Genomic DNA, 18,849 nt, shown 5'->3' on the forward strand with positions numbered 1-18,849 from the left:
GTGATGTTATTGGGTGGTGATGTGTTTTATCTAGTGATGTTATTGGGTGGTGATGTGTTTTATCTAGTGATGTTATTGGGTGGTGATGTGTTTTATCTAGTGATGTTATTGGGTGGTGATGTGTTTTATCTGGTGATGTTATTGGGTGGTGATGTGTTTTATCTGGTGATGTTATTGGGTGGTGATGTGTTTTATCTAGTGATGTTATTGGGTGGTGATGTGTTTTATCTAGTGATGTTATTGGGTGGTGATGTGTTTTATCTAGTGATGTTATTGGGTGGTGATGTGTTTTATCTAGTGATGTTATTGGGTGGTTATGTGTTTTATCTAGTGATGTTATTGGGTGGTGATGTGTTTTATCTAGTGATGTTATTGGGTGGTGATGTGTTTTATCTAGTGATGTTATTGTGTGGTGATGTTATTGGGTGGTGATGTGTTTTATCTAGTGATGTTATTGGGTGGTGATGTGTTTTATCTAGTGATGTTATTGGGTGGTGATGTGTTTTATCTAGTGATGTTATTGGGTGGTGATGTGTTTTATCTAGTGATGTTATTGTGTGGTTATGTGTTTTATCTAGTGATGTTATTGGGTGGTGATGTGTTTTATCTAGTGATGTTATTGGGTGGTGATGTGTTTTATCTAGTGATGTTATTGGGTGGTGATGTGTTTTATCTAGTGATGTTATTGGGTGGTGATGTTTTATCTAGTGATGTTATTGGGTGGTGATGTGTTTTATCTAGTGATGTTATTGGGTGGTGATGTGTTTTATCTAGTGATGTTATTGGGTGGTGATGTGTTTTATCTAGTGATGTTATTGTGTGGTTATGTGTTTTATCTAGTGATGTTATTGGGTGGTGATGTGTTTTATCTAGTGATGTTATTGGGTGGTGATGTTATTGGGTGGTGATGTGTTTTATCTAGTGATGTTATTGGGTGGTGATGTGTTTTATCTAGTGATGTTATTGGGTGGTGATGTGTTTTATCTAGTGATGTTATTGGGTGGTGATGTTATTGGGTGGTGATGTGTTTTATCTAGTGATGTTATTGGGTGGTGATGTGTTTTATCTAGTGATGTTATTGGGTGGTGATGTGTTTTATCTAGTGATGTTATTGGGTGGTGATGTGTTTTATCTAGTGATGTTATTGGGTGGTGATGTGTTTTATCTAGTGATGTTATTGGGTGGTGATGTGTTTTATCTAGTGATGTTATTGGGTGTTGATGTGTTTTATCTGGTGATGTCATTGGGTGGTGATGTGTTTTATCTAGTGATGTTATTGGGTGGTGATGTTATTGGGTGATGATGTGTTTTATCTAGTGATGTTATTGGGTGGTGATGTGTTTTATCTAGTGATGTTATTGGGTGGTGATGTGTTTTATCGAGTGATGTTATTGGGTGGTGATGTGTTTTATCTAGTGATGTTATTGGGTGGTGATGTTATTGGGTGGTGACGTGTTTTATCTAGTGATGTTATTGGGTGGTGATGTGTTTTGGGTGGTGATGTTATTGGGTGGTGATTATGTTTTATCTAGTGATGTTATTGGGTGGTGATGTGTTTTATCTAGTGATGTTATTGGGTGGTGATGTGTTTTATCTAGTGATGTTATTGGGTGGTGATGTTTTATCTAGTGATGTTATTGGGTGGTGATGTGTTTTATCTGGTGATGTTATTGGGTGGTGATGTGTTTTATCTAGTGATGTTATTGGGTGGTGATGTGTTTTATCTAGTGATGTTATTGGGTGGTGATGTGTTTTATCTAGTGATGTTATTGGGTGGTGATGTGTTTTATCTAGTGATGTTATTGGGTGGTGATGTGTTTTATCTGGTGATGTTATTGGGTGGTGATGTGTTTTATCTGGTGATGTTATTGGGTGGTGATGTGTTTTATCTAGTGATGTTATTGGGTGGTGATGTGTTTTATCTAGTGATGTTATTGGGTGGTGATGTGTTTTATCTAGTGATGTTATTGGGTGGTGATGTGTTTTATCTAGTGATGTTATTGTGTGGTTATGTGTTTTATCTAGTGATGTTATTGGGTGGTGATGTGTTTTATCTAGTGATGTTATTGGGTGGTGATGTGTTTTATCTAGTGAAGTTATTGTGTGGTGATGTTATTGGGTGGTGATGTGTTTTATCTAGTGATGTTATTGGGTGGTGATGTGTTTTATCTAGTGATGTTATTGGGTGGTGATGTGTTTTATCTAGTGATGTTATTGGGTGGTGATGTGTTTTATCTAGTGATGTTATTGTGTGGTTATGTGTTTTATCTAGTGATGTTATTGGGTGGTGATGTGTTTTATCTAGTGATGTTATTGGGTGGTGATGTGTTTTATCTAGTGATGTTATTGGGTGGTGATGTGTTTTATCTAGTGATGTTATTGGGTGGTGATGTGTTTTATCTAGTGATGTTATTGGGTGGTGATGTGTTTTATCTAGTGATGTTATTGGGTGGTGATGTTTTATCTAGTGATGTTATTGGGTGGTGATGTGTTTTATCTAGTGATGTTATTGGGTGGTTATGTGTTTTATCTAGTGATGTTATTGGGTGGTGATGTGTTTTATCTAGTGATGTTATTGTGTGGTTATGTGTTTTATCTAGTGATGTTATTGGGTGATGATGTGTTTTATCTAGTGATGTTATTGGGTGGTTATGTGTTTTATCTAGTGATGTTATTGTGTGGTTATGTGTTTTATCTAGTGATGTTATTGGGTGGTGATGTGTTTTATCTAGTGATGTTATTGGGTGGTTATGTGTTTTATCTAGTGATGTTATTGGGTGGTTATGTGTTTTATCTAGTGATGTTATTGGGTGGTGATGTTTTATCTAGTGATGTTATTGTGTGGTTATGTGTTTTATCTGGTGATGTTATTGGGTGGTGATGTTTTATCTAGTGATGTTATTGTGTGGTTATGTGTTTTATCTAGTGATGTTATTGTGTGGTGATGTTATTGGGTGGTGATGTGTTTTATCTAGTGATGTTATTGGGTGGTGATGTTATTGGGTGGTGATGTGTTTTATCTAGTGATGTTATTGGGTGGTGATGTGTTTTATCTAGTGATGTTATTGGGTGGTGATGTTTTTTATCTAGTGATGTTATTGGGTGGTGATGTGTTTTATCTAGTGATGTTATTGGGTGGTGATGTGTTTTATCTAGTGATGTTGTTGGGTGGTGATGTGTTTTATCTAGTGATGTTATTGGGTGGTGATGTGTTTTATCTAGTGATGTTATTGGGTCGTGATGTTATTGGGTGGTGATGTGTTTTATCTAGTGATGTTATTGGGTGGTGATGTGTTTTATCTAGTGATGTTATTGGGTGTTGATGTGTTTTATCTGGTGATGTCATTGGGTGGTGATGTGTTTTATCTAGTGATGTTATTGGGTGGTGATGTGTTTTATCTAGTGATGTTATTGGGTGGTGATGTGTTTTATCTAGTGATGTTATTGGGTGGTGATGTGTTTTATCGAGTGATGTTATTGGGTGGTGATGTGTTTTATCTAGTGATGTTATTGGGTGGTGATGTGTTTTATCTAGTGATGTTATTGGGTGGTGATGTTATTGGGTGGTGATGTGTTTTATCTAGTGATGTTATTGGGTGGTGATGTGTTTTGGGTGGTGATGTTATTGGGTGGTGATGTGTTTTATCTAGTGATGTTATTGGGTGGTGATGTGTTTTATCTAGTGATGTTATTGGGTGGTGATGTGTTTTATCTAGTGATGTTATTGGGTGGTGATGTTTTATCTAGTGATGTTATTGGGTGGTGTTGTGTTTTATCTGGTGATGTTATTGGGTGGTGATGTGTTTTATCTAGTGATGTTATTGGGTGGTGATGTGTTTTATCTGGTGATGTTATTGGGTGGTGATGTGTTTTATCTAGTGATGTTATTGGGTGGTGATGTGTTTTATCTAGTGATGTTATTGGGTGGTGATGTGTTTTATCTAGTGATGTTATTGGGTGGTGATGTGTTTTATCTGGTGATGTTATTGGGTGGTGATGTGTTTTATCTAGTGATGTTATTGGGTGGTGATGTGTTTTATCTAGTGATGTTATTGGGTGGTGATGTGTTTTATCTAGTGATGTTATTGGGTGGTGATGTGTTTATCTAGTGATGTTATTGGGTGGTGATGTGTTTTATCTAGTGATGTTATTGGGTGGTTATGTGTTTTATCTAGTGATGTTATTGTGTGGTTATGTGTTTTATCTAGTGATGTTATTGGGTGATGATGTGTTTTATCTAGTGATGTTATTGGGTGGTTATGTGTTTTATCTAGTGATGTTATTGTGTGGTTATGTGTTTTATCTAGTGATGTTATTGGGTGGTGATGTGTTTTATCTAGTGATGTTATTGGGTGGTGATGTGTTTTATCTAGTGATGTTATTGTGTGGTTATGTGTTTTATCTAGTGATGTTATTGGGTGGTGATGTGTTTTATCTAGTGATGTTATTGGGTGGTGATGTGTTTTATCTAGTGATGTTATTGGGTGGTGATGTGTTTTATCTAGTGATGTTATTGGGTGGTGATGTGTTTTATCTAGTGATGTTATTGGGTGGTGATGTGTTTTATCTAGTGATGTTATTGGGTGGTGATGTTTTATCTAGTGATGTTATTGGGTGGTGATGTGTTTTATCTAGTGATGTTATTGGGTGGTGATGTGTTTTATCTAGTGATGTTATTGGGTGGTGATGTGTTTTATCTAGTGATGTTATTGTGTGGTTATGTGTTTTATCTAGTGATGTTATTGGGTGGTGATGTGTTTTATCTAGTGATGTTATTGGGTGGTGATGTGTTTTATCTAGTGATGTTATTGGGTGGTGATGTGTTTTATCTAGTGATGTTATTGGGTGGTGATGTGTTTTATCTAGTGATGTTATTGGGTGGTGATGTGTTTTATCTAGTGATGTTATTGGGTGGTGATGTGTTTTATCTAGTGATGTTATTGGGTGGTTATGTGTTTTATCTAGTGATGTTATTGGGTGGTGATGTGCTTTATCTAGTGATGTTATTGGGTGGTGATGTGTTTTATCTAGTGATGTTATTCGGTGGTGATGTTATTGGGTGGTGATGTGTTTTATCTAGTGATGTTATTGGGTGGTGATGTGTTTTATCTAGTGATGTGTTTTATCTAGTGATGTTATTGGGTGGTGATGTGTTTTATCTAGTGATGTTATTGGGTGGTGATGTGTTTTATCTAGTGATGTTATTGGGTGGTGGTGTGTTTTATCTAGTGATGTTATTGGGTGGTGATGTTATTGGGTGGTGATGTGTTTTATCTAGTGATGTTATTGGGTGGTGATGTTTTATCTAGTGATGTTATTGGGTGGTGATGTGTTTTATCTAGTGATGTTATTGTGTGGTGATGTGTTTTATCTAGTGATGTTATTGGGTGGTGATGTGTTTTATCTAGTGATGTTAATGGGTGGTGATGTGTTTTATCTAGTGATGTTATTGGGTGGTGATGTGTTTTATCTAGTGATGTTATTGGGTGGTGATGTGTTTTATCTAGTGATGTTATTGGGTGGTGATGTGTTTTGTCTAGTGATGTTATTGAGTGGTGATGTGTTTTATCTAGTGATGTTATTGGGTGGTGGTGTGTTTTATCTGGTGATGTTATTGGGTGGTGATGTGTTTTATCTAGTGATGTTATTGGGTGGTGATGTGTTTTATCTAGTGATGTTATTGGGTGCTGATGTGTTTTATCTAGTGATGTTATTGGGTGGTGATGTGTTTTATCTAGTGATGTTATTGGGTGTTGATGTGTTTTATCTAGTGATGTTATTGGGTGGTGATGTGTTTTATCTAGTGATGTTATTGGGTGGTGATGTGTTTTATCTAGTGATGTTATTGGGTGGTGATGTGTTTTATCTAGTGATGTTATTGGGTGGTGATGTGTTTTATCTAGTGATGTTATTGGGTGGTGATGTGTTTTATCTAGTGATGTTATTGGGTGGTGATGTGTTTTATCTAGTGATGTTATTGGGTGGTGATGTGTTTTATCTAGTGATGTTATTGGGTGGTGATGTGTTTTATCTAGTGATGTTATTGGGTGGTGATGTTTTTTATCTAGTGATGTTATTGGGTGGTGATGTGTTTTATCTAGTGATGTTATTGGGTGGTGATGTGTTTTATCTAGTGATGTTATTGGGTGGTGATGTGTTTTATCTAGTGATGTTATTGGGTGGTGATGTGTTTTATCTAGTGATGTTATTGGGTCATGATGTTATTGGGTGGTGATGTGTTTTATCTAGTGATGTTATTGGGTGGTGATGTGTTTTATCTAGTGATGTTATTGGGTGTTGATGTGTTTTATCTGGTGATGTCATTGGGTGGTGATGTGTTTTATCTAGTGATGTTATTGGGTGGTGATGTGTTTTATCTAGTGATGTTATTGGGTGGTGATGTGTTTTATCTAGTGATGTTATTGGGTGGTGATGTGTTTTATCTAGTGATGTTATTGGGTGGTGATGTGTTTTATCTAGTGATGTTATTGGGTGGTGATGTGTTTTATCTAGTGATGTTATTGGGTGGTGATGTTATTGGGTGGTGATGTGTTTTATCTAGTGATGTTATTGGGTGGTGATGTGTTTTGGGTGGTGATGTTATTGGGTGGTGATGTGTTTTATCTAGTGATGTTATTGGGTGGTGATGTGTTTTATCTAGTGATGTTATTGGGTGGTGATGTGTTTTATCTAGTGATGTTATTGGGTGGTGATGTTTTATCTAGTGATGTTATTGGGTGGTGTTGTGTTTTATCTGGTGATGTTATTGGGTGGTGATGTGTTTTATCTAGTGATGTTATTGGGTGGTGATGTGTTTTATCTGGTGATGTTATTGGGTGGTGATGTGTTTTATCTAGTGATGTTATTGGGTGGTGATGTGTTTTATCTGGTGATGTTATTGGGTGGTGATGTGTTTTATCTGGTGATGTTATTGGGTGGTGATGTGTTTTATCTGGTGATGTTATTGGGTGGTGATGTATTTTATCTAGTGATGTTATTGGGTGGTGATGTGTTTTATCTAGTGATGTTATTGGGTGGTGATGTGTTTTATCTAGTGATGTTATTGGGTGGTGATGTTTTATCTAGTGATGTTATTGGGTGGTGATGTGTTTTATCTAGTGATGTTATTGGGTGGTTATGTGTTTTATCTAGTGATGTTATTGTGTGGTTATGTGTTTTATCTAGTGATGTTATTGGGTGGTGATGTGTTTTATCTAGTGATGTTATTGGGTGGTTATGTGTTTTATCTAGTGATGTTATTGTGTGGTTATGTGTTTTATCTAGTGATGTTATTGGGTGGTGATGTGTTTTATCTAGTGATGTTATTGGGTGGTGATGTGTTTTATCTAGTGATGTTATTGTGTGGTTATGTGTTTTATCTAGTGATGTTATTGGGTGGTGATGTGTTTTATCTAGTGATGTTATTGGGTGGTGATGTGTTTTATCTAGTGATGTTATTGGGTGGTGATGTGTTTTATCTAGTGATGTTATTGGGTGGTGATGTGTTTATCTAGTGATGTTATTGGGTGGTGATGTGTTTTATCTAGTGATGTTATTGGGTGGTGATGTTTTATCTAGTGATGTTATTGGGTGGTGATGTGTTTTATCTAGTGATGTTATTGGGTGGTTATGTGTTTTATCTAGTGATGTTATTGGGTGGTGATGTGTTTTATCTAGTGATGTTATTGTGTGGTTATGTGTTTTATCTAGTGATGTTATTGGGTGATGATGTGTTTTATCTAGTGATGTTATTGGGTGGTTATGTGTTTTATCTAGTGATGTTATTGGGTGGTGATGTGTTTTATCTAGTGATGTTATTGGGTGGTGATGTGTTTTATCTAGTGATGTTATTGGGTGGTGATGTGTTTTATCTAGTGATGTTATTGGGTGGTTATGTGTTTTATCTAGTGATGTTATTGGGTGGTGATGTGTTTTATCTAGTGATGTTATTGGGTGGTGATGTGCTTTATCTAGTGATGTTATTGGGTGGTGATGTGTTTTATCTAGTGATGTTATTCGGTGGTGATGTTATTGGGTGGTGATGTGTTTTATCTAGTGATGTTATTGGGTGGTGATGTGTTTTATCTAGTGATGTGTTTTATCTAGTGATGTTATTGGGTGGTGATGTGTTTTATCTAGTGATGTTATTGGGTGGTGATGTGTTTTATCTAGTGATGTTATTGGGTGGTGATGTGTTTTATCTAGTGATGTTATTGGGTGGTGATGTTATTGGGTGGTGATGTGTTTTATCTAGTGATGTTATTGGGTGGTGATGTGTTTTATCTAGTGATGTTATTGGGTGGTGATGTGTTTTATCTAGTGATGTTATTGTGTGGTGATGTGTTTTATCTAGTGATGTTATTGGGTGGTGATGTGTTTTATCTAGTGATGTTATTGGGTGGTGATGTGTTTTATCTAGTGATGTTATTGGGTGGTGATGTGTTTTATCTAGTGATGTTATTGGGTGGTGATGTGTTTTATCTAGTGATGTTATTGGGTGGTGATGTGTTTTGTCTAGTGATGTTATTGAGTGGTGATGTGTTTTATCTAGTGATGTTATTGGGTGGTGGTGTGTTTTATCTGGTGATGTTATTGGGTGGTGATGTGTTTTATCTAGTGATGTTATTGGGTGGTGATGTGTTTTATCTAGTGATGTTATTGGGTGCTGATGTGTTTTATCTAGTGATGTTATTGGGTGGTGATGTGTTTTATCTAGTGATGTTATTGGGTGTTGATGTGTTTTATCTGGTGATGTCATTGGGTGGTGATGTGTTTTATCTAGTGATGTTATTGGGTGGTGATGTGTTTTATCTAGTGATGTTATTGGGTGGTGATGTGTTTTATCTAGTGATGTTATTGGGTGGTGATGTGTTTTATCTAGTGATGTTATTGGGTGGTGATGTGTTTTATCTAGTGATGTTATTGGGTGGTGATGTGTTTTATCTAGTGATGTTATTGGGTGGTGATGTTATTGGGTGGTGATGTGTTTTATCTAGTGATGTTATTGGGTGGTGATGTGTTTTATCTAGTGATGTTATTGGGTGGTGATGTATTTTATCTAGTGATGTTATTGGGTGGTGATGTGTTTTATCTAGTGATGTTATTGGGTGGTGATGTGTTTTATCTAGTGATGTTATTGGGTGGTGATGTGTTTTATCTAGTGATGTTATTGGGTGGTGATGTGTTTTATCTAGTGATGTTATTGGGTGGTGATGTTTTATCTAGTGATGTTATTGGGTGGTGATGTGCTTTATCTAGTGATGTTATTGGGTGGTGATGTGTTTTATCTAGTGATGTTATTCGGTGGTGATGTTATTGGGTGGTGATGTGTTTTATCTAGTGATGTTATTGGGTGGTGATGTGTTTTATCTAGTGATGTGTTTTATCTAGTGATGTTATTGGGTGGTGATGTGTTTTATCTAGTGATGTTATTGGGTGGTGATGTGTTTTATCTAGTGATGTTATTGGGTGGTGGTGTGTTTTATCTAGTGATGTTATTGGGTGGTGATGTTATTGGGTGGTGATGTGTTTTATCTAGTGATGTTATTGGGTGGTGATGTTTTATCTAGTGATGTTATTGGGTGGTGATGTGTTTTATCTAGTGATGTTATTGTGTGGTGATGTGTTTTATCTAGTGATGTTATTGGGTGGTGATGTGTTTTATCTAGTGATGTTAATGGGTGGTGATGTGTTTTATCTAGTGATGTTATTGGGTGGTGATGTGTTTTATCTAGTGATGTTATTGGGTGGTGATGTGTTTTATCTAGTGATGTTATTGGGTGGTGATGTGTTTTGTCTAGTGATGTTATTGAGTGGTGATGTGTTTTATCTAGTGATGTTATTGGGTGGTGGTGTGTTTTATCTGGTGATGTTATTGGGTGGTGATGTGTTTTATCTAGTGATGTTATTGGGTGGTGATGTGTTTTATCTAGTGATGTTATTGGGTGCTGATGTGTTTTATCTAGTGGTGTTATTGGGTGGTGATGTTATTGGGTGGTGATGTGTTTTATCTGGTGATGTTATTGGGTGGTGATGTGTTTTATCTAGTGATGTTATTGGGTGGTGATGTGTTTTATCTAGTGATGTTATTGGGTGGTGATGTGTTTTATCTAGTGATGTTATTGGGTGGTGATGTGTTTTATCTAGTGATGTTATTGGGTGGTGATGTGTTTTATCTAGTGATGTTATTGGGTGGTGATGTGTTTTATCTAGTGATGTTATTGGGTGGTGATGTTATTGGGTGGTGATGTTTTATCTAGTGATGTTATTGGGTGGTGATGTGTTTTATCTAGTGATGTTATTGGGTGGTGATGTGTTTTATCTAGTGATGTTATTGGGTGGTGATGTTATTGGGTGGTGATGTTTTATCTAGTGATGTTATTGGGTGGTGATGTGTTTTATCTAGTGATGTTATTGGGTGGTGATGTGTTTTATCTAGTGATGTTATTGGGTGGTGATGTGTTTTATCTAGTGATGTTATTGGGTGGTGATGTGTTTTATCTAGTGATGTTATTGGGTGGTGATGTGTTTTATCTAGTGATGTTATTGGGTGGTGATGTGTTTTATCTAGTGATGTTATTGGGTGGTGATGTGTTTTATCTAGTGATGTTATTGGGTGGTGATGTGTTTTATCTAGTGATGTTATTGTGTGGTTATGTGTTTTATCTAGTGATGTTATTGGGTGGTTATGTGTTTTATCTGGTGATGTTATTGGGTGGTGATGTGTTTTATCTAGTGATGTTATTGGGTGGTGATGTGTTTTATCTAGTGATGTTATTGGGTGGTGATGTGTTTTATCTAGTGATGTTATTGGGTGGTGATGTGTTTTATCTAGTGATGTTATTGGGTGGTGATGTGTTTTATCTAGTGATGTTATTGGGTGGTGATGTTATTGGGTGGTGATGTGTTTTATCTAGTGATGTTATTGGGTGGTAATGTGTATTATCTAGTGATGTTATTGGGTGGTGATGTGTTTTATCTAGTGATGTTATTGGGTGGTGATGTTATTGGGTGGTGATGTGTTTTATCTAGTGATGTTATTGGGTGGTTATGTGTTTTATCTAGTGATGTTATTGGGTGGTGATGTGTTTTATCTAGTGATGTTATTGGGTGGTGATGTGTTTTATCTGGAAATGTTATTGGGTGGTGATGTTATTTGGTGGTGATGTGTTTTATCTAGTGATGTTATTGTGTGGTTATGTGTTTTATCTAGTGATGTTATTGGGTGGTGATGTGTTTTATCTAGTGATGTTATTGGGTGGTGATGTGTTTTATCTAGTGATGTTATTGGGTGGTGATGTGTTTTATCTAGTGATGTTATTGGGTGGTGATGTGTTTTATCTAGTGATGTTATTGGGTGGTGATGTGTTTTATCTAGTGATGTTATTGGGTGGTGATGTGTTTTATCTAGTGATGTTATTGGGTGGTGATGTGTTTTATCTAGTGATGTTATTGGGTGGTGATGTGTTTTATCTAGTGATGTTATTGGGTGGTGATGTGTTTTATCTAGTGATGTTATTGGGTGGTGATGTGTTTTATCTAGTGATGTTATTGGGTGGTGATGTGTTTTATCTAGTGATGTTATTGGGTGGTGATGTGTTTTATCTAGTGATGTTATTGGGTGGTGATGTGTTTTGGGTGGTGATGTTATTGGGTGGTGATGTGTTTTATCTGGTGATGTTATTGGGTGGTGATGTGTTTTATCTAGTGATGTTATTGGGTGGTGATGTTTTATCTAGTGATGTTATTGGGTGGTGATGTGTTTTGGCTGGTGATGTTATTGGGTGGTGATGTGTTTTATCTAGTGATGTTATTGGGTGGTGATGTTTTATCTAGTGATGTTATTGGGTGGTGATGTGTTTTATCTAGTGATGTTATTGGGTGGTGATGTGTTTTATCTAGTGATGTTATTGGGTGGTGATGTGTTTTATCTAGTGATGTTATTGGGTGGTGATGTGTTTTATCTAGTGATGTTATTGGGTGGTGATGTGTTTTATCTAGTGATGTTATTGGGTGGTGATGTGTTTTATCTAGTGATGTTATTGGGTGGTGATGTGTTTTATCTAGTGATGTTATTGGGTGTTGATGTGTTTTATCTAGTGATGTTATTGGGTGGTTTTCTCCAGTGTTGCTGGGCTCCATCATTGAGAGCCAGTTGGGTTAATTAGCCATATTGTAATTATTAGCTGTTTAACTAAGAAACACTAGACTTTGGAGCTCTAAAGGACCTGTGAAGGACCCTCCACTGGAACAGCAGAACATCTATTGAAAGGGAGGAGGAGTGGGGGTGTGTGTCGTTGAGTGTCTGAGTGTAGTAGCAGTATGGGCAGGCAACATAGCCAGGTCCCTTGTGAGTCCAAGACCTGCACAAACACACACTTGTTCTCCATGTGGACTCGGCACAAAGCTAATGTGACCATCCTCTCCCTCTCTACGTCCTCCTACTCTCATTACTCCCTCACTCTTTGTATTTCTCTCCCTCCCTCTCTCTCTCTCTCTCTCTCTCTCACTTTCTCTCTCCATTATAGCACCTGGAATCCAAGCTTGAGTCTCTTGGCAAGTCCTTCACTCGAGTGCTGCTGTCTGAGATTTTCCCCAGCAAGCTGGACCTGATGGCATTAGTGGATGCGTGAGTCTACAGCACACACACACACACATGCCCACACACATGCATACACGCATGCACACACACGCACACACGCTCACACACGCATGCACACATGCATGCACGCACACACACACACACACACACACACGCACACACACACACACACACACACAGTGAAAGGCTCTCTGTTATCCAGCGAGGCACAGTCATAAATGTCTTTAATAGAAAACTCCAAAAGTTTCTTAAGTGAAATGTCAACCGCTCGTGCTTCAAGCTCCAGTTGCTTTGTTTTCTATGACTGTCTGGCAGAAAGAAGGAAAGGAGGAGTGTGTATTTGTATATTTGAGACACAAATACACACATTCTCCACAGTCCACACACTCAGCAGATTGGCCTCTCACTGTGGAGTAATGAGTACTGCGATGTGTGAGGGAGGAGTGGGTGAAGGAGGGACAGAAGGTCTGAAAGAGATGGAGAGATAGAAGGAGGGAGAGAGATCGGGGACGCGGAGGTAGTTGAGGAGGTTGTGTTGAAACGGGAGAGAGCATGATAAAATGAGTTGTTTGCTGCTCTTGTTTTTTTGGCTCTGATCTGATCTCACCACTCCAAGGCAGTTACACACAACAGTGAATTCATAAGCCCGGCACGACTCAAACCGGCAAAATATTCACACCCCTCACCCGAGGCGATTCACAGGCACCTGTTTAGACAGCTCAGTGGCCGCAGATGAAGTACTCAGGGAGGGAAGGACAATAAGTGCTTTTGAAATGCAGAGAGCTGCCAGAGTGGGGTCGCTCAGTCAGTAGTTAGAGTGGTGTGACAGGGCTGACCGGCGTCATGGCTCTGACAGACGTCACAGCACCAGGGGCGAAAATCTGATATCAACTTTGGAGGGGACAATTACATTACATTTTCTTAAGAGCAATTCCTGAGGGGGACACCAAAAGTAGTGCTGTAACACATAGCCTACGTTTAATATGGTAAATGTATATTGAGGAACCAAAGAAATAAGGTGTTTGCCGTACTCCTAACTACCGGTACCCAAAACTACACAACTAATCACAACAGCAATACCATTGCCTTTAACAAATCTTAGTTCAGTCACCAGTTTAAGTTGAGAGTGGGGGTATCCATGGCATTTTCCAATTATGTTCCTATTTTACAAGTAAAAAAAAATGGAGAACCTTTCATAATGTTGCCAAACAAAGACTCAACAAACTTACCTGAGACTCCCTGTCTCTGCCAGTCTGTCCCTGCATATCTGTCCCCAACTCTGCTGTCTGTGTGCCATCTGTTGCCTGCTCTGCCTAATGACATCATTGTGAAACATTTCCATTAGAATTTCATTTCTTTCTTATGAACATTTTATCAACTAGTCTTTGAGATATTAGGCTACTAGGGTTCTTACTTTGCGTTTTGGTGTACTGAAAAATACTCTGATGTCTTTTTTCTGCCATTTTTCTGCCATTTTTCTACCTGGTTGGCTACACACACACAGTATGTAGGTTATTTACAGTAGGAGATGGGCTTCTATCATCTTATCGTCTATCATTCTATATGGGCTTCGATCTAAAAGGTAGCTAGCAAATGTGAAACGGATTGCAGTGACAAGAGTTGACAGCTGTATGAGTTCACCATTTACACAACATATGCTGCAACCTTTTGTAATTTTAATCGTTTGTTTCATATTGGCTGGCTTCTAACAATAGCTGAATTTGCAAAGCTAGCGAGCACCAATTCAGTGGTGTTTGCTATAATCTTTGCTACCCGGGTTAAATAAAGGTGAAATAAAATATATAAATAAAAGTTCCCTTGCGACAATTTAGCTTTTGCAACGAGACCATTAAATATATTTAAAACAATGGTAGAAGAGAGTGTAGTTCTGTTCAGTTTATCGCTAACCTTATCACAGGGACTTTGAAGCACTAACTTACATGCATGCTGATCTTGGAATAAATTGACGATAGCAAAGATTCCATCTTTGACGACGCCACATAAATGGAATAGGTACTAGCTAGCTTAATAGTTAATATTTGCGCGCTAGCTCTGCATATTCAGCTAGTGTGTGTGCGCGATTGACTGGATTAACCTCACGTCAGTTACGTGCATTGAGTGCCTTTCAGACAGTAGATACGACCTCTATGTTACCTCGCAAGCTAAGGAACTGGCAGTGGATCAAACCATTGTGAGGCAAAGGGTGGGGGGGTCGCAATCTTTTGAAACTTAAAAACGAGCTATTAAGTGTCTATAATCAGCACAATTGCTTTCATTGCGTATTATTAATATTATTTAAATTACATAGTTATGTTTCAGTGATATATTGGGGGGGACAAATCATATTTTTCCCAGGATGGGGGGGTCGTGTCCCGCCCGTCCCCCCCAGGGTTTCCGCCCCTGCACAGCACAGACACAAAGTTCATGATCTCACAGGGTTGACCTAGCAGGGATGACTCAAAAGGGCTCGCAGTCAGTACATAGTCATCCCTTTCGTTTCAGCCATATGACACCAAAGGGCGGACTGGCATCGCAGTGATGACATTAAAGGAATTCTGTTGCAGGGAAGGCGTGATAGGAATGGCGTGACGGCTGACATTACAGGGCTTATCTCAGTGCTACAAGGCTCTCAGCAGGACCCCTGGTAATGAGACTGGTCCTGAGGTGGCTCTGCAGAGGTGTTAGAGGGCCAGTAATGGCCTGATCAGAAATACCCATTTCAGACAGAAGATGCGGTATATTACATGTAAAAAATAAATATAAGGCAATGTTTATATGACCCCCTTTCAAACATCCCCTTATTTACCACTTTCTTGCAGGTATACCCCTTTTATACAACTGGCAAATTGGGAGGGGCGTGTTGTCATAACCTAGAGGCTGTTTGCATTGCAAATTAGAGAGGTGTTAAACAATGTGAGGTGTTAAGGCATTTACACAGACCTGACACCTGTGTTTTGATTACAGTGTCTGTGGAAATGCAGGAGTCATGACTAAGTCTTTAGGTGGCAGGTTAAAAGAAGCAGGCGTGGTACATTTGTCTGTGTATGAGAGGGCTAGAAGTGACTAGGGGGGGGGTGTTAGTTAGGTGTATGAGATTTGCCTACCTAAAAAAGTCAATCTGGAATGCTCAGCAAGATGAGTGGGATTGGCCCACAGCAGGAGATGACTAGCCTAGACAGATACTTTAACCACTGGACTAACTAACTCAGTGTTGGTTGTGATTTTCTGAACTTTCCTCTATTTAGCCTACCAGTATTTGGAATTAGTTTTGGTGGAGAGTTTCTACCTCCATTGATTCCTGCGTTAGACAAAAACACAAACACCCTGAAGGAGACAGAAATAGGAAGTTTGGTTTGTGTTCTGATCCCACATTGGGGACAGTGCTTACCTGTGGGCACAGAATCAAAGGCAGCACAGTCTGGCTGCGGAGAGGAGTGCAGAAAGAGAAGGGAGGGAGAGAGGGAAGGTGTACTAGCCCACACAGTGCAGCAGAGAGGGTCCACCCCCCAGCCTTTCTCTCCCATTAGTGACACACCACACACACTTCCACATACAGAGAGACCATTAGCAAACACTTTAAAGTGTGTAATTAGACTGTCCCCAGGCTGGTTTTGAACCGTTGTGTAGTTATATGGCACACACACACACACACACACACACACACACACACACACACACACACACACACACACACACACACACACACACACACACACACACACACACACACACACACACACTTATATCAACTGGATCGCAAATACATTGCAATGTCTAATGCCATTTTACCGCAAATCATCTGCGTTTCCTTTTCATCCATATGCCAATCAACGTTCCTGTTTTAATCTTTTTTATTTTATTCAAGTGACTCACTCTAGTCCATTGTCCTGAGATATCGAGAGAAGAGGTTAATTGTTTTTGCCAGTCTTGGTTCAGGCTGCTAGAATAATTGAAAGGCAGCAGCCTTATAGGTGGAGGGAGATCTGCCTAAGGGTGCATCACAAATGTCACCCTATTCCCTATATTGTGCACTACTTTTGACGAGAGCCGTTTGCTGTAAAGGGAATAGGGTGTCATTTGGGATGCATGCTAACTGTTACTGGGGCTAATGGAGCAGAGAAGCTAATGTAGCAGGGTGTGGACAGGACCTTAGTTCACACTGGGAACACTGGGGAACCCTTCAGGTCCTGTGGTCACCTCAACCCTGCTCGTCCCTGACTGCCTCCCAAATGGCTCCCTATTTGGTGTACTACTTTTGACCAGGGCCTCTAGGGCACTATATAGGGAAAAGGTGCCATTTGGGATGCAAGCTCTGTGTGGCACCCCCCTTCCCTCTAATTAGGTCTGCTTCTGAGGCTATCCTCCCTCTACCCCAGCTCACTGCAGGGTCCCCCATTCACAGAGAGTCATCAGGATTCTATTCACTTACTGATGGTCTTCTTCACAGGGCATGACTTGAGGCATCAGCATGGCACCCTGCTCTCCTTCCTGTTCCCCTACACCCAGAGGACTGCTAGGAAATGGACAGGGGAAATGGTGACACGTTCAGAGGCAGCGGCTGTAGTAGATAGACGTAAAATGGCGCCGACAGAGAGGGCTGCCTCGTTTCTAGTACTTAGGAAAATCTGCAGTATTTTGTTTTATTATGTATTATTTCTTACATTGTTAGCCCAGAAAATCTTAAGTGTTATTACATACAGCCAGGAAGAACTATTAGATATCAGAGTGGTGTCAACTTACCAGCACTACGACCAGGAATATGACTTTTCCGAAGCGGATCCTTTGTCCGAACTACTCAGGGCATTTGAACTGATTCCAGAGGCTGACCCAAAACAATGCCGCCGGAGAAGAGGTAGATGGAGCGGTCTTCTGGTCAGGCTTCGGAGGCGCGCACACCACTCACCGCTTCCGAGTATATTACTCGCTAATGTCCAGTCTCTAGATAACAAGGAAGATGAAATTAGGGCAAGAGTTGCTTTCTAGAGAGACATCAGGGATTGTAACATACTCTGTTTCATGGAAACATGGCTCACTCGGGATAAGCTCTCGGAGTCGATACAGCCACCGGGATTCTCTGTACGACGCGCTGACGGGAAAAAATATCTCTCCAGGAAGAAGAAGGGCAGGGGTGTATGTTTCATGATTAACGACTTATGGTGTAATTGTAACAACATACAGGAACTCAAGTCCTTGGTTCACCTGACCTAGAATTCCTCACAATCAAATGCTGTCCGTATTATCTCCCAAGATAATTATCCGCTGTTATTGTCACAGCCGTGTATATCCCCCCCTCAAGCCGATACCACGACGGCCCTCAAGGAACTTCACTGGACTTTATGCAAACTGGAAACCATATATCCTGAGGCAGCATTTATTGTAGCTGGGGATTTTAACAAAGCAAATTTGAGAACAAGGTACCTAAATTCTATCAGCATATTGACTGTAGTACTTGAGCTCGCAAAACTCTGGATCACTATATAACTTCCGCGATGCATACAAGGCCCTCCCCCGCCCTCCTTTTGGCAAATCTGACCACGACTCCATTTTTCTCCTTCCTTCCAATAAGCAGAAACTCAAACAGGATGTACTCGTATTAAGAACTATTCAACGCTGGTCTGACCAATCGGAATCCACGCTTCAAGATTGTTTTGATCACCCCGACTGGGACAGCCTCAGAGAATAATATCAACGTATACGCTGATTCGGTGAGTGAGTTTATATGGAAGTGCATAGGAGATGTTGTACCCACGGTGACTATTAAAACCTACCCTAACCAGAAACCGTGGATAGATGGCAGCATTTGTGCAAAACTGAAAGCGCGAACCACCGCATTTAACCATGGAAAGGTGACTGGGATTATAGCCAAATACAATATTCCCTCCGCAAGGCAATCAAACAAGTGAAATGTCAGTATAGAGACAAAGTGGAGTCGCAATTCAACGGCTCAGACACAAGATGTATGTGGCAGGGTCTACAGACAATCACAGACTACAAAAAGAAAACCAGCTACGTCACGGACACCAACGTCTTGCTTCCAAACTAAACACCTTCTTTGCCCGCTTTGAGGATAGTACAGTGCCACCGAAGTACTGTGGACTCTCCTTCTCCGTGGCGTACACATCATGGACCAGCTGAAATGGTCCATCCACACAGACAGCGTGGTGAAGAAGGCGCAACGGTGCCTCTTCAACCTCAGGAGGCTGAAGAAATTTGGCTTGTCACCTAAAACCCTCACAAACTTTTACAGA

General features: G+C 39.6%; 1 protein-coding gene across 1 annotated transcript in view; it reads left to right on the top strand.

Annotated features, from left to right (window-relative positions):
- LOC106612930 (2-(3-amino-3-carboxypropyl)histidine synthase subunit 1) overlaps positions 1-18,849 on the top strand; it is a 177,337-nt gene that overhangs the window by 141,442 nt on the left and 17,046 nt on the right. Inside the window, 1 exon segment of the mRNA XM_082956329.1 lies at positions 12,528-12,628. Within this exon segment, the coding sequence (XP_082812455.1) occupies positions 12,528-12,628 (101 nt within the window).

Source organism: Salmo salar, chromosome 09, assembly GCF_965601325.2.
Source record: "Salmo salar chromosome 09, fSalSal1, whole genome shotgun sequence".
Lineage (NCBI taxonomy): Eukaryota > Metazoa > Chordata > Actinopteri > Salmoniformes > Salmonidae > Salmo > Salmo salar.